This window comes from Numida meleagris, chromosome 4, assembly GCF_002078875.1.
Source record: "Numida meleagris isolate 19003 breed g44 Domestic line chromosome 4, NumMel1.0, whole genome shotgun sequence".
Classification (NCBI taxonomy): Eukaryota; Metazoa; Chordata; class Aves; order Galliformes; family Numididae; genus Numida; species Numida meleagris.
Genome location: NC_034412.1, coordinates 23,834,855 through 23,858,580, shown reverse-complemented (window position 1 = coordinate 23,858,580; position 23,726 = coordinate 23,834,855). Strand labels below are relative to the sequence as shown.

At 39.3% G+C, this 23,726-nt stretch overlaps 1 protein-coding gene across 3 annotated transcripts in view; it reads left to right on the top strand.

The window, feature by feature from the left end:
• ARMC8 (armadillo repeat containing 8) overlaps positions 1-23,726 on the top strand; it is a 62,528-nt gene that overhangs the window by 4,803 nt on the left and 33,999 nt on the right. For 2 of the 3 annotated variants that reach the window (XM_021395151.1, XM_021395152.1), the window contains exons 3-5: positions 12,711-12,782; positions 22,856-22,998; positions 23,104-23,201. In XM_021395151.1, the coding sequence (XP_021250826.1) occupies positions 12,711-12,782; positions 22,856-22,998; positions 23,104-23,201 (313 nt within the window). The remainder of the gene's footprint in view (positions 1-12,710; positions 12,783-22,855; positions 22,999-23,103; positions 23,202-23,726) is intronic. The other variant, XM_021395153.1, reaches the window with a different exon arrangement.

The window sequence follows — 23,726 nt, the reverse complement described above, 5'->3', positions numbered from 1 at the left end:
AGAGGATGGGTGTGATACAGTCCAATTGAAAATATAAAGAAGTCTCAATCCTAGATTCTTTTGGGGCAGGAAAAATACAGCTTTGACCTTCTTCCTTTGCCTTAGAGTATCTGAAAATGTATCTAAGTTGGAATTAACTGATATGAGGGGTGGGGTGGAAAGGGGTGTTGGGGTGAAAGAAAAGTGTTTCAGAAGCTCTACCAAGTATTCCGTGGAATGCACTGAAAATCTTTGGTTCCTGAGATATGCTGCTTTTTTTTTCCTCCTGCATCCTGGCTGAAAGTACAGATGACCTAGATTTTTATTTTGATTGACAGAGCTGTATGAATATAAAAGATCAGAAAGGGTTGTCTTAAGAGGCTTTGTTTCTGCAGATTGTCTTCAGTTACAGTAGTTCTGTTCTTCGTATGCTATTAAAGAAACTTGAATGAGTAACTTGGGCTTGGGGCTTTCATTTAATTGCATCCTTTTACATTTTAATGAAAAGCAACTTCTGAATGAGGTTTGATAAAGGTAAAATACAGCTAAATGCTTCCTGGACTTGAAAATCATGCCAGTCCAGTTGTGGTCTTGTAAATGGAGAAAGCTTATAATTACATATTCTGAAGGTATATAATCTACCAAATCTCATCTCTATTTTTTTCCCATGAGTTGTTGGAGAGGTAATGTTTAGAATTGTCTTTTGCCCACGCAGCGAAGTCCTACCTGGCCATGGGCTTTTTGATTTTCCTCTTCCTGGGAGAAGTGAAAAACCGTTTCCCTCTTGTCCAATACTGCTGTATGTGATTCTATTGATCTCATTTCAGAATGTCCAATTTTACCTGGAACTTTGCATCACTTCTATTATTTTCATCTTAGTATTGATAGTAGGTTGGAAGGGGAGAATTGTGTGCACCTGCCACTAAATTGTTAACTTCAGTTTGGGGTTTGGAATTTTGGGATTTATTACAAGGCTGGCTACAGCCTTTTTGCTGTAGCTGGTGGAGAGCTGCTGAAAATGTGCAAGGCCCATTTCTGCATATCCACATCTGTATGGAAGTGTGTGTATTCACCTTTATAAATGAGAAGCTTAAGGTTGTAGTTTCCTTCTGTACATTGAGTCTGTGCTTATGCTTCAGAGGTCTTACAGGTTTGCTTTGTGTCTGCTTGAGTGCTCTTCTAAACCTTTAATCTTCTATATTACTGCCCTACAGTTCACACTTTCGCAGATGTGCTTTGTCTGCATTTGGCAAGGTCAGCAATGTCAGAAAGCAGCTACTGAATGTATTCAGTGTTGAGAATCCATAGGCTACCCCGAGCCGATGTTTTAAGTGATTGAAGACTCTCAGAAGTTCTCTTAAATACTTCTTCATTGTTGGCAGTGGAGCAGAACGTAGACAGATCTGTAAATTTCTGTATAGTTCAAGAGGTCTGTCCCAAGGTGCCTACTGCAACAACATTATGTGCTTTGCAGCGTGGCAGCATTTTAGACTTACCATTTGGTTTTCACCCACTATTAATCTCAGGACCACTTTGTTCAAATTCAAGACTGATGCCAATTTCTGCCTGCTGATTTCTTTGCTGGTCAGAGACTTGTTTGAGAAATGTTTTGTCATGCTTACAGTTAGTGTGGTGTCTTCAAAGAGGCAATCTGTCACTTTAGAGAGTGATGTAAATTCCATCTCAAAGGCTGATTTTGAAAGGAGCATTCTTTCTGAGAAATCTGGCTTACTCAGGGTCCCAACTGTTTCTCATCAGGCTGTTCCCCCTAGCAGTCATAGGGTGTCATCATGTAAGGCTTGTAAATAGTCATTATCATGGTGTGCCTAGAATTCCTGTGTTACTGCCGTGTCAATCCTTTTTGGATGTACTTAATCCAGGCAGCTGGAATTAACAGACAAGTGTTTTCCAAACTTGTATGAACGTTTTACTTCTCAGGAAAATGAAAGAACCATCCTATAGAAATAGTGCTGGGTACTGAAGAATCACTGTCAAGGTGTGTGTTTACAGTATCTTCCTTTTTCCCAGATAGCACGTACAGTGCCCTGATGGGAATAGTGCTATAAATCTATGCAGTATATTTAACTTGTTATATATACGTTTCCCACATAGTATGATTTTGAGTGTCTGAGAATGTGTTTTTGATACAGAAAGTGCAGTGGTTGGCTTATGGATCAGAGCTTGAGGACCACGTTGGATCTGACAGTTATGTTTTAGGGTCCCTACAGGCTTTTACACCTACAGATAGTGTCATGGTGGTTAGTTGTTATGCTTGGTGTTTTGAAGACTGTGAAAATGACATTTTTGTACAGCCAAGATGTAATTGGGCTTATCTTCATGCAGGTTCTGTATGGAAAACTAGGTATGTATTAAAAGCTTGTCTAAGGGGCAATGGACTGGTACTTGCATTTGACTGAGGATGTTTCTGCCTTCTTCAGATAGAAGATACCAGAAGGCAGTCACAGACCAGGAAAAGAAGAGCTTCTGTTTTAAGTAGTAACACTGCTCTGTGGAACCTATCTAGCGTCTCTCCTGGGCAGTTGCTTTGAAATTATTTGGAACACCTCAAGCTGTGTTTATTATGGGCATTTTTTTCATTTATTTATTCTTGGATTTGAAAAAAATTTCCAGGCATGATTGGGTGACTGTAAAATAGTCACACATGCCTGCGGGGAAAGCTGTGTGAAACGTAAGTGGCAGCATCATGGAGTGGGAAGAGAAGGAATTCCATCTCCAATGGAACACCAGGAACCCCATCAGCCAGGTGCCAAGAGCCTAGTGGTGCCTCTCGTTCTTACCATCCTGTCATATTGAAGGATGAACAGTGCTTGTTTAAACATCGTGCATCCAAAATATACACAGTCATGTTTGCCACTCTCGGTGGGCAATTCTGGACTCTGCAGGAGTCATGTTTTGTTCTTTGCATATTTCTTTGCCTCAGTTTTCACCTGAAGGACTCTGTGGGAGCAGATGAGTTCTTTAGAGCGTTGTTCCTGTTATGCTTTGCCTCTGTACATTTTCAGTCCAGTCGGTTGGTCTACTTGGTGTGGTACTCTGTGATAAGCAGATATTCTTTCAAATGCAGTGTGACTTTCAGGTGTAATTCTTCAGGTCAGGACTTTCATCTACAAGTTATGTAATTCTTAAAGTGTTTTTGTTCAGTGTTGTTCATGTGCTGAGAGAAGAGGCTCCTCGCTCTTCTGGTATTGTGGTTCTTGAGCTGCAGGATAGGCTCTCCATGGCTTGGAAATGGGAGGCTCGTTCTTTAGGTTGTGGAATCTGGAGGGGAAGTTTGAGAAGGTTTAGGTGAGAGTGAGAGGGAGCTGGGAGCAGTGCTCCAGTTTAATTTCCCCCCCCCCCACCCCCCAGGAGGTGAGCTAAGGAATGTTAGTAGGTATGCAAGTTTTTCAGAGTGGCAGAGGCTGAAAGTGAAAGCACCTCAAATGTTGTTTGGGAATGAAGTAGTGTTCTGGGAAGAGTGCTTTTCAATGTAATAGCTTTTGTAGAGTTGGGTGGAAAGATAATGTAGATATGTAGGGAAAAAATGAAGCAATAATAAAGACTTATATCTTAGAATTTTTTTTGCCCGTTTGCACTTGCCTTTTATTACAACAAAAGGTACAAATGCACAGTACTGATGTTTTCTAATAAATTATGTAACTTCTGGCCTAAACCCTAGAGGTGGGCTAAATTGTAGGAAATTAAGCATGCCTATTACATTTGGCTAGAAGTAGTCAGACTAAGAGGGTTGTTCAGTGTTTCAAACCTTGCTACTCAGAGCCTGGGAGTGAGCACTGATGATTAATGAGTCTGTTTCAGTGCTGCTGTCAGGCGGGGCATGGAACTCCTCTTCTCCAAAACTGCACGCTAGATGCCAACTTCTGAGGTGTAATACTGTTGCAGTGATGATCGCAGGCTGTAAGCAGAGTAAGGGGAGAGGCATCTTTCATCAGACTAGCTGATGTAGCTGGAGAGTAGGAGGTACTTGAGTATTGTTCACAAAAGTCTTGAGGTCCGAGTGGTGAACTGTAGGCTCAGCATAGTAGTTGAATATTTAGGACATTCAGATTTTAATTTGTTACTAATCTGTTAGACTACTGCAGAGGAGGGGTGGTTGTAAGGGAGAGAAATAGGCAGAGGAGGGAGAAATAGTCATATAGTGCCCTTTGGGTGCGTAGGGGGAGTTAAGGGTCAGCTGTAAGGTGGGCTTGAGAGGAACATGTGCCATAAGATCAGCAATGCTACCGAGTTTGTGATACTTAATATTTAGTATTTGATTTTTGTACTAAGGTTGTGGTTTGAAGTGATCAGAGTCAGCATTAGAAATAGTTTCCTCTCCTTTCAAAACAAGCTCATTTTTAGTTTGCAGCGCAGAACTATGTTCTTTCAGATTATCTCCTTGTTAAAGGTTGACGTTTCTAGCAACATTCAAAGGATAGAACTCCACTTACATGTACTTGCCTAGCAGCTGATTAAAATGGTTTTTGTATGTATTCTGTTCTGCTAGTGCTCACCCAATAATTGAAATGTATCAGGACTTATTTTTTTCCTTTGTTGGGAATGGAAGGGTAGCAGGAGGTCTAGCTGGTAAAATTACGAACATGCTTCCAACATGTGTTGTCTGAAACATCCAGTAATGTTTCTCCAAACGTGGAATGGGAGAGTTTGAGATTTGGTGAATTATAAATGTGTTTTGTTTTAGTGAGTACTTACTGTTGCTCCTTTGAAAAAAGAAATGAAGTCATGCCTAATGCATATGGAGGCCGGTACACTCAGTCAGCTGATGGATGTTTGGAGCTAAAAATTGAGGCTATACTTCAATGCAGGAAAGATTTGAAGTTACTATCTAATGAATAGTAACCATGTCTAATGAAGAGATTTTGTTGATCTTTTGGTGATTGCTGGCCTGATGGGGATGATAAGCAGGGGCTTGAAGAGCATTTTAAGGTATTCTCCTGCACTGAATGAATCTTAAGATTTCTCTGTGTGAATGACTTGTGACAGACAAAATTATTTTGATAATGAATGGTGGTTTTAAAATGGGAGAAGGAACAGAGTGACTATATGTGTTTGGTGGTTTGGTTCATTTGTTTGAAGCAACAGCAGTGCTTCTCGTATGGTGTTGCAGCTGCAGAAGAGCTGTTTAGAGAGTATTTTACTGGTCTTGGTTGCTCCATCACAGAATAGATCTGTTTCCAGGAGTCCTTGTTCAAGTGCAACTGTTTTTCCCCATGCCTTTTCAGATAATTCTTTACAGTTGCAACCTAGTGTAAGTAGTGGAGATGTGTTCTGAAACTGAAATGCTTACACTGAAATGATACAGAACACTGCTTGTCACTTCTGTGGTTTTTGTTCTGTTTAAAAAGTTTATCTAAAAAAGCTGGCTAAGCTCTCAACTGCTGCTGACCTCAAGCATATGAAATTTGAGATGTGTCATTCTCAAGGTTGAGTAGGCAGTTTTTCAATTGATTAGTGTTCTCATCCAACTAGGAGCACAGTTGCCAGAGCCAGCACAAAGGGTGAGGCAAGAAAACATACTTGAGAGGTGGGAAAAGTAGCATCTCCTGGTTTGTCAGTGAACCTAGAGATCTGAAAGGAAGGTAAGTTGAAACCAATCAAAGGTGCTCAAATGATTCTAGCCTTTTGTATCGGACTGGTGAGTTGACTGGTTTAGGCTCCTCTATTGGAAGCAAAAATTGGATGAGGAGACTCTTCAGTCATTCACAAAGGCAGCAAGTGCTGGAAAAGGAGATAGGTTCAGAGTAGGAGTAAGGTATGGATATTTCTAATGATAGATGTGGGTCATTGAAACAGCTCCCCTTTTTGTGTTTCCTTGGCAGGAAAACATGACAAGGTAAGTTGTCTCTCCAAATGGGATACTTTAGATAGGAGTTCAAGGGTTTCTGTGATGTGATGTGGAGAAGGCAGATGAAGTGATGGCTGTAACTGTAGTCACGTGTTACAACATTCTCATTTTACGCAGTGTCTGACAGTACGTAACTAAGACTGGGAACAACCACAGATTTGGGGTTTCCTTGGGTAGTTTAGTTTGCACCGTGTTAATTGTGTAACAGTTTCTAAGTGTTAAAACACAAAGAAGTTGAGTAACAATAAGTGTCCTTATGTGCTATATTGTTCTTTTCTGTAAAATTATCTTTTTTTTTTTCAATTGAGATTAGAAAGATTGAAGTTTCTCTTCTCAACTTGATCCTTACCTTCAAAAATAAGCTGATTTCCAATTTCTGTGGTATGCGGGAGTTGGCAGGAGTTTTTAATACTTTAATGGATATTTAGCAGATATCCAAGCTGTATACTATCCACTGTAGATGTTAATTGGGGAAATAATTTGGGGCATTTTAGCATGTAAAATTGGGAATTAACTTCTGTTGATTATTTTGCATCTGATCATTGAAATGGGAGAGGAGGAAGAAGGGAAAAGGAAGATGAGGTGAAAGCTGGAGAAAGTGGAGTTGTCAAAACCTTAGCCTGACAGTGAGTTTCCAACTCAGGTCCAGCCATGTCAGGTTTTGCTTCTGTGACACTGAAACTTAGAAACTCTCCTGAGCTTTCAGCAGGAAGTTTTTAATTTAGGTATCTCCTTGTAATATTCCAGCCTTTTAGGTATTTACATTTTGGGTTTTTGAAGACCTTGCCAGACAGATGTCCTGCTTCGTCCTAATGCTCTAGTTTTGGTAGATAAATGTTCTGGTCTTGCAACACATTGTGTTGGATGCTTCTCCTGTATACTTAAACCTCTTAAAAATCTTTTGTAATTATTCTATGTTAGAACTGAATATGCTGGCTTAAAGTTTCTTGGACTGTTTTTCCTTCTGTGATTGTTCAGCTCATGTTGAATATTCTTCTCTGTGTGGGAACATCTTAAATATGGTTACCTACTCTGTTTTCAGAATTCACGAGATGAGAAAATACAGAGATTGTTCATTTTGTTCTCTCCTCTGTCGTTCCTTTTGCCTCTTCCTCACCAATGCGCTCTAGGCTGCTCCAAGCTATGTGGTGTTTCACTACTGAAAGGTGATTTCCAGGACTTCTTATAACATTTTAAAACCTACTTCTGTTTGTGCTTGATTAACTGTATTCAAAAATGTGGCTAAAAAAATCTCACTGAGGATTGGTGTACCCATATTGCTTTCATATGATCTCTTCTGGAGAAGAGATGCTGCTATCGAGGCTTGATAGCAATGCTTTAGAGGTCTGTTTTTTCTCAGCTGGGAGGTGAACTCACTCCAGTTCAGAGAACTGCACTCTGGTTACACAGCACCTCTGGTGTCTTTGTTGGAGGAGTCCCAAATGTAGAGTAAGCTCCACGAACATGTTGAACTAGAATGCTAATTTTCTCGGTACTCACGTGTTTTATAGTATTTATTACTACTTCACTTGCCTGAAATGGGTTATATCTGGCTTTAAGAATCAGAACAAAATCACATTCGTATAACACTGGCTAATCAGTTCATTTTGTAACTTTTGTCCAACTGCGTTTGGATGGAAATTATTTTTTATATACTTCTGAAATACTGTAGACAATCATTCTATGCTGGTGCACCCACAAAACTAGCATACACTGCATCCTAAAAATGCTATTTGTAGCAGATTAATTGAACAGATTATTTCTGCGTTGCTATGTTCCAAAAGATTATTAGAGTTGATAAACCTCACCTGGTAATTTTTGTTTCCCTTTTCAACAGTTTGGAAGCAGAAAGTAAGTATTTCTGTTTTTTCAGTTTCTACATAGTTTTATAACTTCCAAGTGAATTGTCACAGGATTGAATTGATGAAACTGTATTCTTATTGATTTAAAAAGCAGAAAGAGATGGAGAAAGCTGATTTAGCAGTTAAGGAAGAAATATTTACAAGAGGTTGGTTAGGACATCTTTACATTTTTTGGCAGTCTACATATCCTTCTTGACTCTTTTTCTCATAAATATTTTTTTCATTACAGTGAAGTAGGCATATATATTGTGTATCATGCATTAAAATTAATTGTAATTCAAATTATTTCATTAAATGAGTTTGAATGTAAAATGTAAGATTTTGATACACAGAATAATAATAATAAAAACATTCAAAACCCCACCTTAAAAGTATCTCACAACTTCTTTCATATGGAAACTTCGTGGTTTGGTTTTCTTTTTTTCTGTGTAGAATCATAGAATGGTTTGGGTTGGAGAGCTACCTTTCTGAGGAATGGAGACTTAAGAATATATGTGTGTAAGATCAATGTTTTTCTTCTGAAGCTGTTCGCGCTCTACTGCTGCCTGGCCCCACGCTGGTAAAATACCTGGGAATTTGGAAGTTATTATTGGGAAGCTTGTGTGTTTTCCTCTTCTGGATTGTGGTGATCACACAGGTCATGCCCAGAGTCACCACAGGCTAGTTCTTTTGAAATTCTCTTCTATTTGTAATTGTTTTTGCTGCTCTTTCCTTCCTTCTCATTTCGAGGACCTTTTCATAGTAAAAAGTGGGAGCAGCGTGCACGATATTTGAAAGTAAAATGGATATCCAGTTTCAGACTGCACGTTTCTGAGGTTTCTTAGCTACCTCTCTTTGAAGGTTAAGATCTTCATTACTCTTTTGTCTTGAATGAATCTCATATCTTCTCGGATCTGAAGTCAGTCAAGTTCAAACTTGTTGGAGATGGTGTTTTCAAGTAAGGGAGTATTCTCAGGTGCTTCAAGTTGCATGATTCACCAAGGACCTCAAAGACCAAGATAACACACAGCACTTCTTTACTTACTACAGATAGTAGTTCCTGATTGGGAAAATTTCTATGAAACATAAAATGAAATTGTGCAGTTATTTTTCATAATGAACCTAATAAAATTCTACTGTTCAACTTTGGATTACAGAATTATAGGAATATTTTTGGTTTCCATATCTTCCTGATTTTTTTTTTCTATATAACTAGACTCATTTCTATTAGTGGCAAATTCAAAGAGACACATAACTTGGGAGTACCAAGACATAATGCATGCAAACATGCTGATCTTTTCCAAGCCCTGTGTGTGACAGTTTTAGATCTGGTTATGAGTTTAAAGGTATTTCATTTAATTACAAGTTGGAACTGCTTGAACTTGTGTTGGATTTGTCTTACGTCTCAGACAAATGTCTCAGTTTCTTGTCTACCCATCATGACCTTTCTGAGGAACATTATGAACTGTGATGGAGAAACTCATCTTAATTGTGTACATGTTGGGACTGTGACCTCGTTAAACCTCTAAATTATAGAACTTAGCTGTCTTCATGCCACTTCTTAAAGGGACCCAAAATCAAATTCTCATAGGTAATACTTGAATATGTAATAATATACTTGAATATATAATAAATGAATATGGAGTTAGCAAGCTGTTCTGTTGTGAAGTTGGTACAAGTGGCACAAAAAGGTCTTCTGATGTTTAAAATAATGCGTACGATCATCTGAGCAGGGCATTAAAATGTCACCGGAAACAGATTGCTTGGCAATTCAATGCATCTTGTCTTCAGGATTCTTCAGAGTGCTTGGCAAGTGCTTTTTCTTTTGCTTCTCGTGAACGTGTGACATGATGCAGCTAATCTTTCTGATGACTTCACGAGCTGAGTAGTGATTGCAAGGTAGGTAGGCCTAGTGTGGCCCAAGCAGCTTAGTTCCTGGACATAGCTCATCTGGTCTGCGATTGAAATTCCCTTCAAACATCCACAGGATTGCTTCTGCAGTTGTTTTGTAACTCTTTACAACTCTTATTCTTTTAGTTATTTCTAAATATTTTTAGACACTTTGTACCAAACCTTTAGCATGGGAACCACTGGAGTACAGTTTGACTTCAGTGGAGCCTTTGAGTCCATTCCTTAGTTCTGGGGGGATTTCCAGCTTTGCCAGTCGTCTGATTTTGCCATTTCCTCTCAATGTCCTGTCATGAGATACAAATTCACCAAACTTACACAAGATGTATCAGAGTAGTCCAACATTCTCTGGTGATACTTAGCTTTGTAAAACTGTGAGCTGTAAGAAGACTTGTAAATAATGTTTCACTTGACAAGTCCAGTGTCTCCCTGCCTCTTCTTGTTTTAGGAGTTACAATGGTCTGCCCTTTGGAGTCTGCTTTTAGTGCTGCTTCCTTGTTGGGGCTCCAGAATCTTTAGCCAAACTTGAGAATTTACCATGCTTTCATTTGTTTCTAATTCCTATAGCTTTATTCTGTGGCAATGTAATTGGATGCAACAGGAGAATGAGTCAGGTGGAGAAATAACTTCAGGAAGAACTGTCAATTACCTTTCACTAATTGAAGTTTATAAAGAGTCTGTTTACACCTGTCCAAATGTTGCCTCCCTTCATGAAGTTTTTTAGAACAAATGAATTGAGTAGGACACTTGGGTCAGCTCCTTCTTGTGGTGGAAGTTTAGTCTGTAAGAACTGTTAATGGTATTGTCATGCAAAACAAGGTGGGTCTTCAGCAATAACTGTGCTACCCTAAATCTCTTGAAATTTGCAGACAGCAAGTGAAAGTCATATAGAGCAGCAATCATAGAATCACAGAGTGGGTTGGGTTGGAAGGGACCTTAAAGATTATCTAGTTTCAACCCCACTGCTGTGGCATAGTTGCTACCCACTAGAGCAGGTTGCCCAAGGCCGCATCAAACCTTGCCTTGAAGACCTTTAGGGATGGGGCATCCACAGCATCTCTGAGCATCCTGTGCCACTGCCTCACCACCCTTTACACTTAACATCTAATCTGAATCTCCCCCCTTTTTGTTTAAAACCATTCCCCCTTGTCTTATTACAGTTGGAACATGTAAAAAGTTGGTCTCTCTCCTGTTTGTAAGCTCCCTCCCTTTTAAGTACTGAAAGGCTGCAATGAGCTCTCTCTGGAACTTTTGCTTCTCGAAGCTAAACAAACCCAAACTTCTCAACCTTTCTTCCTAGAAGAGGTCCTCCAGCCTTCGGAACATCTTCCTCACCCTCCTCTGACCCACACCAACAGCTCCATGTCTCTCTTGTGCTGGGGGCCCCAGGCCTGGATGCGATCCTGCAGGTGGGGTCTCATGAGAGCAGAGCATGGAGGGACAATCCCCTCCCTCTCCCTGCTGTCACCCCTCTGATGCAGCCCAGGGTACTGTTGGCCTTCCAGTCTGCAAGAGCACGCTGCTGGCTCATGTCCAGCTTTTTTTCCACCAAGACTCTCAAGTCCTCCTCAGCAGGGCTGCTCTCAATCAGTTCTTCTCCTAATCTGTAGACATATCTGTAGGTGTATCGGATTGCCCCAACCTAAGTGCAATACTTTCCACTTCACCTTGTTGAATCTTGCTAGGTTCACGTGGGCCCACTTTTCAAGCCTGTCCAGGTCTCTTTGGATGCAATCCCTTCCTTCCATTTTATCAGCTGCACCACTCAGCTTGGTGTCATCTGCAAACTTGTGAGGATGTACTCAATCTCACTGTCTCTGTCATTGAGAAAGATGCTGAAGAGCACTGGTCCGAGGACAGACCCCTGGGGGACACCGCTCGTCACCGGTCTGCACCTGGACATAGAGCTGCTGACCTGTCCTCTGACTGCAACCATACAACCAGTACTTTATTCATCAAACAGTCCAGCCTTCAAATTCGTATCTTTTCAATTCTGAGAGAAGAATGTGATGTGGCATTCTATCAAAGGCCTTGCAGAAATCCGGGTAGATTACATCAGTTGTTCTTCCCTTGTCTAATGAAGCCATCGCTCCATTGTTGAAGGCCACCAGATTGGTCAGGCTCGATCTGCCTTTGCTGAAGCTTTGCTTGCTGTGCTGGATTAGCTCCTCATCTTGCATGTGCCTTAACATAGTTTCCAGGAGGATCTGTTCCATGATCTTCGCAGGCACAGACTAAAGCAACCACTGAAGTTCACAAATTATTTGAATGAATTATGTGCATAGTTAGTCAATATTTATTGTTTTAGCAACTTTGTGATTTGATAGTGAAGAATTATCTTAATTTGAACTGTCCCCCTCCCCCCCCCCCCCCCCAGTTTTATAAAAGTCCATACAGCTGGAAGTTTTCCTAGAAATGTGTAATCTCGATTTCCTGAAACCAGTCATTGTGCCCTAGCTTTCTTTCACATTCTCTGGATGTTCGTATATGTTCAATGTATTTGTATTTAGGGGGAAAAATACTTAAAAAGATGATGGTGTTTTTTAGCATACAATTTTTAGTAACAATTTTCTGAACGTTAAGGTTGCATACTACACATTTTTGTAGGACTTGTTAATGTGCAGAACCAGTGTTCACTTTCCAAAATGCTCTCCTTGTTCCTTTACCACGGTACAAATACCTGTATTGTAGTTAACCTTATGCTGATGCTCAGACAGGAAATCGGTTTTGTTCCAACTTTGTTCCCTGGATTTTGAGATACGGATGTGTGTTTTTTGTTGTTTTTGTTTTTAGGGAGTCTAACAAATGTATGGGCACAAAGAACCAGTCTATCTAATTTAGCTCAGTAATGAGAACTTCTTCATGTTTGCTATGCATGTGAGATGGTGTGGGATTTTGCTTGCTTGCATAAGCTGGGACGAAATGGAATCCTGGAGTTCAGGGGTATTTATCTGTGGGCTGTGGAAAGTGCGCCCTTAAGCGCAGTCCTGCAGGTGCAGCATGGAGATGTGAAAGAGTATTTGATAAGCCTTCATGGAAATAGTAAATTCTATAGATTAAGCCCTCAGTACCTCAGCATAATTTACCAGGGTTTGTTTTTCTTTCTGGATTTACAGAGATATGAAAAATGCTGTAATTGGAAACAACAAACAAAAAGCCAACTTGATTGTTTTGGGAGCAGTTCCAAGGTATGTCCTTTGCTACTCTCCTTTTCACTGATTCACAGCAGGTCTGGAATACTGATCCTTAGATCACAGGCACCTTTTTGTTTTAATTGTGATTGTAGCTGACTGCACAGTTATTTTAATGTAACTGAGAGACTTGAAATGTGTGTTATTTTCATGTATTACGGCACAGGCTGTTGAGTAGTGCTTTTAATTTAGAATTTCACAAAGTTCCTTAAAGTAGTTTTGGTGATTTTTATTTTTTTATCAAACATTATCATTTTAGGAATGAAATATATATTTTTTTTCAATGTTGATTATATTAATGATGGATGAAAGTGGTTGTATCTTAATCCTGTTCTTCAGCCAATTGTCTGGTGAGTTCACAGATTAAAATGTGTAAGGTTGTTACAAGTGTAATTTAAAATGGTAAAATAAACATTGAGATAATTTGATTCTGTTCTCCACTTGCTCCAAAGGATTTAAAAGCTTTGTTCGTGCTGGATTACTCCTTCAGCTGATGTTAATGTTTTCCGGACCCTGATTTCAATAGTACAAATGTAACAGATAACTGCAGCTACTGAATTGCTCACTAAGGCTTTCATTTCACACCTCTTCTCCTCCAGCTTGCTTTCAGCTACAACTTGCAGCAATGGAGAAGGAAAGCTCTGAACGTTGCATTACTTGTGCTAGCAGTGTGGGAGCTTACCTGTGATCCTTCTGCTTAAATGGCAACTTGGTCCCCAACTGTCATACTTGAGGCAGCTTCTTCTTGCTTGGCTTTTTTTTTTTTTTTCTCAGGGAATATCTTCATGTACAGATTAAGTTTTGTGTCAAGGCTAGCCCTTTAATTCCCTAGGGGTTAGTTGTGGGGAAACCCGCTCTCCAAAACCTGCTGGATTATCTTCAGCTTTGATTGAAAATGAGCAGAAGAGAAGACTTTCCATGACATGTGAAGATTGAAGTGGGCATTTCACGAAATGTACACGAACTTTAAAGAATACTTTTTTTCCTGCAAGAGACGCAAGGGATTCTTCTGACTATTATTTACTCTTTTGCTTCCAATTTAAAAACAGAGGCTCTCCGACTTGTAAACCTAGAATCTGCTTTTTCTTAAATTTCATAGGACTTTTATGTTCTTGCTGTTATTGTACTTCTTCTTTATACTTGTTCTGTGCCCAATAATGAAAATACAGAACTTTTTTTCTGTTAATACCTTCTGGCTTTCCAAGTAAATTACATGGTTAACCTACTAATGCAAAGAAAGGACTGTGTTTGGAAAATCTTAAAAGGTAAATGATCATGTCTGCTTTGACTTCAGTACAAGTTTTCCCTCAATGACAGGAATTCCAGTGCCAAAGCTTTTCAGACTAGGTGTGCAGAGAAGAATATAAGTTGAATGGGATTTTGTGAGGAAAAGGGAACTCTTATGGGCAAAATCTTGTGGCATCATCCACCTGTGAGTGCCTTTCTGAAGGCTGTAGAGTTTCCTCAGGGTGTTGCAGACGGACTTAAATAGATAACAGACCATTTGTATTGGAGAACTGTTTTCTCTAACAAGGTGGTGGGAATTTGTCTTTTTTATGTGTCTTTTAATTCACCAAATGGCCACTGAAACTGTAAGAAACTGAACAGGAAACTTGTAATTCCAGTTTGTAAGGTCAAACTTTACCCCAGTAAGCATAGCTGTAATTCTTTAATTCTTTACTGTAAGTCTCTTCTGCAAAGTTAACTGTGGGTTTTCTTTTCTCAGTTGGATTGCAGTCTCCCAAGGGAAGTTGATTCTTTTCTGTAATGTCATAGGAGTTGATAGAATTCTGCTGCTGCTTTTTCCCATGGTTCAACTTCTTGTTTAAACATTTATTGTTTCTTCTCTGCTTCCGTAAGTGTTCCATCGGGAAGTTTTCATGTGGTCGGAAGAAATCATTTAGATCCAAAGAGCCTCTTCACAATTGTGTCACTTAGTGCAAAACAAAACAGTGTGTTTACGTATTAAAACAGATGGATACGAAGTTTGGAAAAGTCAAGAAAATATCTTTTGTTTGAAACTGGGCCGCATACTAATAGTTTGTATGAGTAATACCTACTTGAACATATCAGACTGCTAGTTGATTGGAAAGAATTTTGAAGTCCTTCAGAGTTCTCCATATGTGGAAAAAAATGCTGGGGAAGAATAGCAGAATCACTTTCCTTGTAGGTCAGTGGGCACCTCTGTTCACGAGCTTACTGCTTATTGGTGTCATCTTTTAAAAAGGGAGGCAAATCTACCAATTAAATGGTGTTCTCTTTGTACCTTTCAAAGTCACAATGACCTGTGGTCATTTCCTGATGGTTTGCTCTGAAGAGGATGTTAAGGAAAACAAAGGCTATTGAAGTTTTTGCTTGGGGTTGTCCTTGAATTTAAGTACTTGTTCTAGGAGTTCTTTTGTTTTCTTCTATGATGCTTCTCTTAAAGGGGAGCCACACTTCAGCTAGGAATACAAATATCTGCTTGACAGGATCATCTCCTGTATAGACAGGATGTTCTAACACTTGACTGAGTATTTAGTTCTAAATCCATTAATGGTTACTATAAGGTAGTGCTCCTTTGTGAGTGAGGAATATGGTTTCAGTAAAAGTCTTTAATTCCGTAACTCATAACTTTGTGCTGAAATTATGTGTGAAATATATATTAATGCAAATATATCTTGTGCTTGGTTCATGTAGTCATGAAGATTTCTTTAATTACTGGCTGCTTAGGATTAGACACAGCAGAATTGCGCCCAGTAGTATCTCAAAATGGTTTTAGGCAGAAGTTCTCTAAATCACCTTTCAAAGTATGCAGTGATCCATGGATCCAATATTAAATTTTAGTAAAGGAGTAACAGTGCAGTAATGGATGAGGAGTTGCCATGTATAGGTTTGATGTTGCTTTTTCTTCAGTTCACTTTGGGTGGTAAACACGTCAAACTATTTCATAGAACAAACTTAGCCTTCAGCAAGGCAATCTAAGGCCAGGGTAGCAGACAAATGCTATCAAATCAGCAGCAATTGGTTTATTTTTTTCAGGCTTCTAATTAAAGTTGCAACATGAACGAGATTTTTTTGTTGTTAATAAGGTTCTGGTATCTGCAGAGTGGGTTGCTGATCCTGTCTTGGGGCAAGGATGGTGACTAAAGGATCTGTCAAGATCGCTTGCTGTTCTCTTTCCTAACTAATAGACTGCTGACAGTGCAGGAGTTGTATGGCATTCAGATCAACTGCAGGACCTCTGCTGGAGGAGCTAATGAGATGTGTACTAGCTACCAGCTGGACACATCTGTTGAAATGATTGTGTTCTCTGGTATGTTACCAGCTTTCTTTCAACAGCTCAGGCACTGTGTTTGGACACGGTATTACTAGGTCTGTCATACACATTAATTACTTCATAGACATCCTTGCCAGGGGAGGGCACAGTTGTTTGCTGATGGCTCATTCTGCAGTTGGCTGTACTTCATGTGGGCACTTTCTGTGTCATGTACCCCACTGGATGAGAATCTGTGCCCAAAGCTAGTGCCCTGTGTGGCTTGAGTGAAGGAGCTTCATCTGTGGTGCTGGTATTTGTAAAGCCTCCCCCGCCCTAGAGTGGTAAAAGGGGTGGAGAAGAGAATGAGTGACAGTGAGGAGGAGTAACCCTCACTGTGAGGATGATGTGTGAGTGGAGCAAGGTGTTCTACTACTATACTGTGGAGTGTGTGTGAGTTAAAGCAAATATTCATGGTCAGCAGGATTGTATTAGAACTGGTTTTGTTTAAAAGCTGTAGGTTGTCTCTCTTTGAGGTGTCTTTTGTATTAACAAAAAGGACATTATAAATATGAGTTGTACTTCCAATGGCATCCTTTCAGTTGTGATTTTTGATTTGAATTTTATGTTACAGTTTTTTGTTTTGTTTTTTTTTTAAATCATGCAAAATTAGCTTTATGTTATCTCATGGAAACTGTTCCTAAGGAGCTCTGAAAATCGTATCAGTAATAGTATTCAAAACCTATTCTTGACATTCTTTCTGAATGATGGCTGGATGATATCAAATGGAGTGGGAATATGGTTTAGCCATTTTATGTACAACAAAGAATTTAAAAATACAGATGGAGAGACAACATAGCTTAATTCCTGTTATAAAAAAAGTGAATCACACTGCACTGCCTTAATGTGAAGTAGGAAGAGTTATTTAAAATGAAATTGATTATTAGGGTAAGAAGAACTCAAACCCAGTCCTTAAGGAAAAATGTATTTTGTATAAGGATAATTTAGTTTAGACTTCATACAACTCAGTAGGTATTGCAGTTTTCCAACATTGGATTTAGCTGGTGTTAGAAATAAATTTGGATGGATAGTAAATAATTTATACAGGAAAAAAAAATCATATAATAATAATGTAAGTGAAGGTATCTAAAAAGAACAAGAAATTAGAGGAGCTTTAAGCGGAAGCTTCTTGTTCCTAAAGGAAAAACTTCTTTGGAGTGTACTTACCCACTGCTTGCAGCATCATAATACATAGCCCTGTGAAAGTAGAATATTTTTCTCTGTAATCCATGTCAGCTAAGTGTTTGTATTACTGAAGTAATAATTCACCAGAAATGGTCTACGGATGATAAATGGTCACTTGAATTATAAGATCTTGAGAGACAAGGTACTATAAGTTGAGCAGTTGCCCTGAACTCTTTATCTACCTCCCCGCTAATGGGGTTCAGCGATGTGCTGGAAGTGTTCTGTCAGGTACTAGCAACTGAGTTTCATCATCTCTCTCCCAGGTATTTTAAGAACTTCAGAGATTTTGGTGACAACTTGTAAATGGAATGGAATATCAGAGAGAGCAAATTTCTGACCTTTGTAGCCAGCTGTGTGAGGTCTGTGTCAGAGCACATTGGTGAGGTCCCAATCACACAAGTGTCTTTTAGTGCGCAGCTCCAGTGCAATGCACCCATCTCAATAAGCTTCAAAAGAAAGGAAAGTCTTCCTTGCTAAGCTGTTATACTCACCATTTGTTCAGCAGCTACGTTCTTTGAAAGTTTTCTGCTTCATGTGTAGGGTATTGCGTGGTTATCCTAGATGAATCCCCGTCAGTGGTTCAAAATAGGTCATGCTTCCAGCTGCCCTTATTTGAGGTTTCTATGCATCATTGTTCGTGGAGTTCATTGAAGTATTTCTATGGATGAATTTCCTGTCCTATCTCATTTAGTTACAGCTGCCTGGATACCTTTACTGAGGGACTGCTGGCTGAAGAGTGAGTCGACAAGAGCGTTCACCCCCTTTTGCTGTTTCAGAATCTCCTGTGCTTTTGGCATCTCCCGAAGCTGTCAGGCTCTACAGAAGTGAATTGTGATGGTTCTGGCAGAGCCTTGTTCCAGCATCCTCCATGTTCTATGGGATATGCTGCTACTTCTGCAGCTGTTTCTAATGAGCCTTGTACCCGCACTGGTAGCTGGAGATAAGTACCCTAGTAATTTTTTTTAATCTCCAAAATCCAAATTGTAACATTCCCTTTGCTCCCCACATGAACATGCAATTTTTCTACCTCTTTATCCTTCTAATCTCAATATATGGTAGCAATATATTGCAAACATGTTTGCTGAATTTGTGCCAGACCCTGGAAACAACAAACTGATCCAGAATTATGTTTCTTATGATAATAGGATGTCATTTAAATTTGTAATTTTCAATGTTACGTTGTGTCAGTTTGCTCTTTAAAAAAAAAAAAAAGGCAACAGGAAATACACTGTGGCTGTCTAGTTCTGTGGAAAACTGAAGATGAAAGCCAAGCATATTTTGAAGATACGGAAAAGGATATTATTAGTATTTCAAAAACTTAGTGTATGAAAAATCTGAATTTAAATGTTCATCTTTAATAATTATAAAGCTTAGTTAAGAATTTCTATTTTAAACATGCAGACCATATATTACAGTCAGTGTGTTTCATTTTCACTCCTTTGGATTAACATAGCTGTAACATCTGCTCCAAGTGAGGACTGTTAATGGGAAGGAAAACAGCAATTACTTTGGAAGTGAACAGCCTTCAGAATTAGGGTGCCTTTGGATTTTGTGAAACTTCTTTCAGGAAAAAAAAAAAACCACCCCAAAGTAAATGTTTTAGAAGATGACTAATTGTTTCTGGATACAAGGAATAGTTTATTTATCAAAGCCCTTAAAAACCCCAGAATGTTATCAATGTGATATGCATCTCAGTACATTTTTACAGGACTTTGTTACAGAAAATAGAAGGAAATATATTTGCATTTTTAAATTGAGATCTAGCTTTTATGAAAGCTATTTTACCACCCCCCACTACCTCCAGAAAGTTACTGACATTATCTTATTAGCATCTAGGTGCATGTTCACCAGCAGTTGCATCAGAGGAGTCTCCTGGTATTCCCCAGACAACTGTGTCTTAGAATTGTAGAATCATCAAGGTTGGAAAAGACCTCTAAGATCATCCAGTCCAACCAGTCTTGTTCAATGGCTTCTCAGTGTTAGAACATAATCAGCAAAAAGATGTTTTTTATATTCTTGTCTAAGGATAGGTAGTTTTTTCTGTAATAAAACTGCTTTGGATGATTACAAAATAAAGCATAGCCTATCTCCAATTTAGTAGTGGTCTGTGAGCGTGCAAGCTCATGTCCTGCTCCAGAGGAGGGGTGGGCTGCTGCTGGCCAGCTGTCCTTGCCCCAGTGCTCTGCTATGCCTCTCCTGCTTCAGTGCATAAAAACCAACCCGGCTGACAGCACGCTGCAGAAATGTTTGCCTTGAGGTATGGCTGTGGGGCTAGAGAGGATGGAGTCTGTAGTTCTCATTTTGGAAGTTGTTTTGTTTGCTTCACAGCACATTGGTTCCATACATGCTGAATTAAATGGAGTCAGCTTTGTGTTGCTGCATCAGAAATGTATCTTAATGCAGCATGGGCTGTAAGTGAGCTGGCTGTGTATTAGAGATTCCAACAGTGAAGAGTTCTAATGTTTCTGCACTTGAAGGAAGGAGCAGACTGCGAAAGCATCGTGACAACAGGACAAATGAAGTGCCTTAATCCTTGATAAAATTATTATATGCTGAATCATTTAAAATAATTGTAAAATGTAAAATGTTTTTTTGTAAACTACTTAAACCTGGAGCTGAACCATTTTGGCAACAGACTTTGCTTTTTATTCTCCCCTCCCTGTGCTGAGATGAAAGAGTATTCATACTCTGTTGCTGATTTCTCCTCTTGGCTGTCAGTGTGTTCTCTAAATTCCCAGCGATTTGAAGTCAAATCTTTCACTTTGCTTTTTAAACCATACCAATAAAAGAAATTGATTTTGTCAAACTTGTTGGAAAGTGCCACCTATCCCACAGGGTACATTGTTTCTGGTAGTGTGGTTACAAATAGCAGTTTTCAAAACCGGTATTCTGCAACATGTTTCCAAAGTGTATGGGTACCATAGCTGAGTTTGTTCATCTTCTGGTCTGCTCCTGGCAATTCCTGTGAAATGAGGGTTTTTTTCTTTGTGGTTTGAGAATATCCAAGTTAGAACAGTCAGTGGGATTGCGGTGGCCATATGGTACTGTAGTGTTCAACGAAAGCCTCAGATCTCTTCAGGGATGAATTTTAGCCAAGGTTATTCAGTGCGTTTGTATTTTACCAAAGCAGCCTTCTGTTTTCTGTCAGTTCTTACCTGATCTGGGAAGTGGAGAAGTACTCACAGTGCAAGGTTATTCTGTCTCTTTAGGATTGGAAATGAAATGCTTTTCTTTGTTATAATTTTGCATAACGTTACTTATATGTTTTACTTATTTTGTACCATTTCAGAAACAGCAATCATCTTTACCTTGAACGTAGTTCAGCCAATACTTTGAAGAGGACAGTACCAGAATTTGTAGCTTTAGAAACGTTTCACTGATTTGAGGGTTTTTTGAGGGTTTTTTTTGGTTCTTTTTCCAGAAGCTGGTTGGATAGGTACAGTTGTTTTGAGTTTGCCCAAGTGATGAGTGAGGTATGCTTTGTGGAACAACTGATAACCTGAGCCTTTTTTTGCATACTTCATTCCATCAATATTAAAGAGACATCTGCAGTGAAGCAAAAAGCTTACAGCAGATCAGCCCCACTGAGCCACCTGGGACCGGAGTGCTTCAGAAAGGTGGCTGCTAGCTGCTGCCTGTAAGACACCAGAGGGATTCGATAAAGGATAACGTGTGCGCCATACTGAATGGATACAAATTAGGAATAGATTTATACAGGAAATTCAAAGAACTTTCTAGATGTGAGGAGTAAGTAACCTTTCAGATACAACAATAGTGACAAGAGACCTGTTTGTCTTTATGTTACATTTGTGGACAGAGAAGATTACAAAAGCAGAAATGATTCTGGGAATCTGTGCTATTCTGAATCTGTGCCAATCTTGTTGTTTGGATGTGAAAGAACTGGAAAGGAGAAAAGGTATCTCTGCTACTGGGCTCAATTGCATTACTCGTTCTTCTTGGTGTGAAGGAAGGAATTTTATCTACCTTTTTTTACTTTTCATCTCCTGAGCACGGATTGATGTTTTACAGCTTTTTTCCACCACTAGATCAGCTACGTTTGACAAAGCGTATGCTTGTGCTTTGGGCGATGCTGGAGTACCTTGGCTTTCTGGTTGCTGTCTGACCAGCATTTACAGCAAGGCAGCTTCCTTTTCTGATTGCAAGTCTGCTAGTTTTTCATTAAAAAGTTGTGAGGGAAAACTGGAGGATTGGTTTGTTGTTCTCCAGGCCTTGTTATGTGATCTGCTTCCTGACAGCGGTGGAATTGTCCATAATGGATGTCCTGCTTCTAGGCATGGAAGAGACCTTTGATCTCATACTTCTCTTCCTTTAATAAGCTGTAATTCTGTCTGTTGGCCTTTTATTTTAAGTTACAAACTTAAGGAGCAATTTATGCCTTATGTAAATGGCAAGCATGTGAAATGTGTATTGAGAGTATTCTTCTGTGTTACTGCCCCTAATTGGCCCTTTCCTGTCCTGTGTTCCTAAAATGCATTTAGCTGCTGTGTTCTGGCTAACTTTTAACTTGCTGTTGATTCAGGAAGGGGGGTTCTTCAGGCATCTGTTAATTTGAGTAGCTACTCCTTTCTCCTTCAGCAGTGGGATTATTCTGACTTTTGGCCCCTCTTCTCTCAGAGAAGGCTTCAATATCTTGCAAGCTTTTAGAGGAGATCCCTTCAAATGAGAGAATTGTGCATTATTATATCTAGAAAAGCAACCGTGTATCTTGCATGTAGAGAGGGAACTATATCTCCATGTCCAAGTCATCTTGCCTGTTCTAGTTGTGCTGAGAATTGTATTGAGGGAACACTTAGTTAAATGGTTCTCATCTTAAGTTGATAAACACTATCAATCCTATAGATTATCTTTTGTGCCTACAGGAGGTAGGAATCTGGTTGCTCTCTGCATCTTTTCATAACTCAAATTTAAACTGAAAGTGTTTGGTGACCTCTGCTGTGATTCAGATACTATCAGTGTCATCTAAAATGCATTTGAAAGACCTCCTGGGTGTCTTGATGCTTTAAAGTATCTATGGTGTTTGAAACCCAAAGATGTGCATTCCTTGTGTTCATATGTGATAATTCCTTGGTGTTCAAAACTCACATCACTCCCAGTGTCTGTGTTTGTGCTTGCTGGTGGAATTACTTTGCAACTGCGACCCAGAAGAAGTCACTGCCAAAGGCAACAGCCATCCCAGCAGTGGTAGTCAAGTCCCTAGGTGCTAGGGAAGATGTATGAGGTTCCCTTTTCAGCTGACGTCAAACAGCAGACTCATTTCCTTTAACTGAAATTTGGGACCTTCCTGGTAACCTGAAACATGTTGTCCTGGATATCGGTACAGTGACATTGTATTTTTAGAAAAATCAGTGAGGTATCTTTGCACCACAACAGCAACTAAAACTTGTGTAGGAACATATGGTGTAAAAATATACTCTTAACACAAAAATGCTCATCTTAACTCCTAAGTTTGGATTCTGTCCTTCCATTAAGGACCTTATCCTCATTGTATTATAGGATTCATATTACTTATTACCTGACTTGCAAGTTCTGTTCCATGTGAATTTTCTTCTAAAAGTAATTCTGTTTTCAGGTTGCTATACTTGCTTCAGCAAGAAAGCTCCAGCACAGAACTGAGAACAGAATGTGCAGTGGTCTTGGGAAGCCTTGCAATGGGTACAGAGAATAATGTCAAATCCCTACTAGACTGCCATATTATCCCAGCCTTATTGCAAGGTACTCTTCATTCATTGTAAATGAATAATAAATTGTTAGTAGTTGTTTGAGTATTCAAATAAGCAAAGATAATGAAACTGAATTAGTTTTTTTCTTTATTTATAGGATTACTGTCACCAGATTTGAAGTTTATAGAAGCTTGCCTACGATGTCTCCGTACCATATTCATCAGTCCTGTAACTCCAGAGGATCTTCTATACACAGTAAGTTGCGGTCAGAGTATTCTGTCCTTTCAATTATAATGCTGTTCAGTGTGTTAAAGTCTGTAGAGATGAGAACTGCCTAAGATTAACAGAAAATGACAAGAATCTGTTTTAATGGGTCAAATTTGCTAAATCACAGCGGAATTCTGGGGGTGTCAGTCTATTTTGCTTTAACTTAAGGAAGGAGACACTTAAAAGTTTTGGGGATCTGTTAGGACTTCTGAAGATTTCAACATGTTTTTCCTGTGACCAAGGTTGGCCCATTAGATGTTTCTGGTTTCTCCTGGAAATTTGCTACTGTGGCATATATCCCAAAGCCAGTACCTACCTAGTTTGTCTACCAGTGCAGGCTCACTTTGTTAAGGAGAATCAAGTGGATGCTTGACAGTAGTTATGACCACTGGTGCAGTTAAAACGTACTTGAGGATTTAGTATCTGGTGTTACCCCTCAACCAAACCAACTGCTCACAAACCTTTTGCACTCTGCAGTTGAGAAGCAATCAGTGTTTGTATATATGCTACATA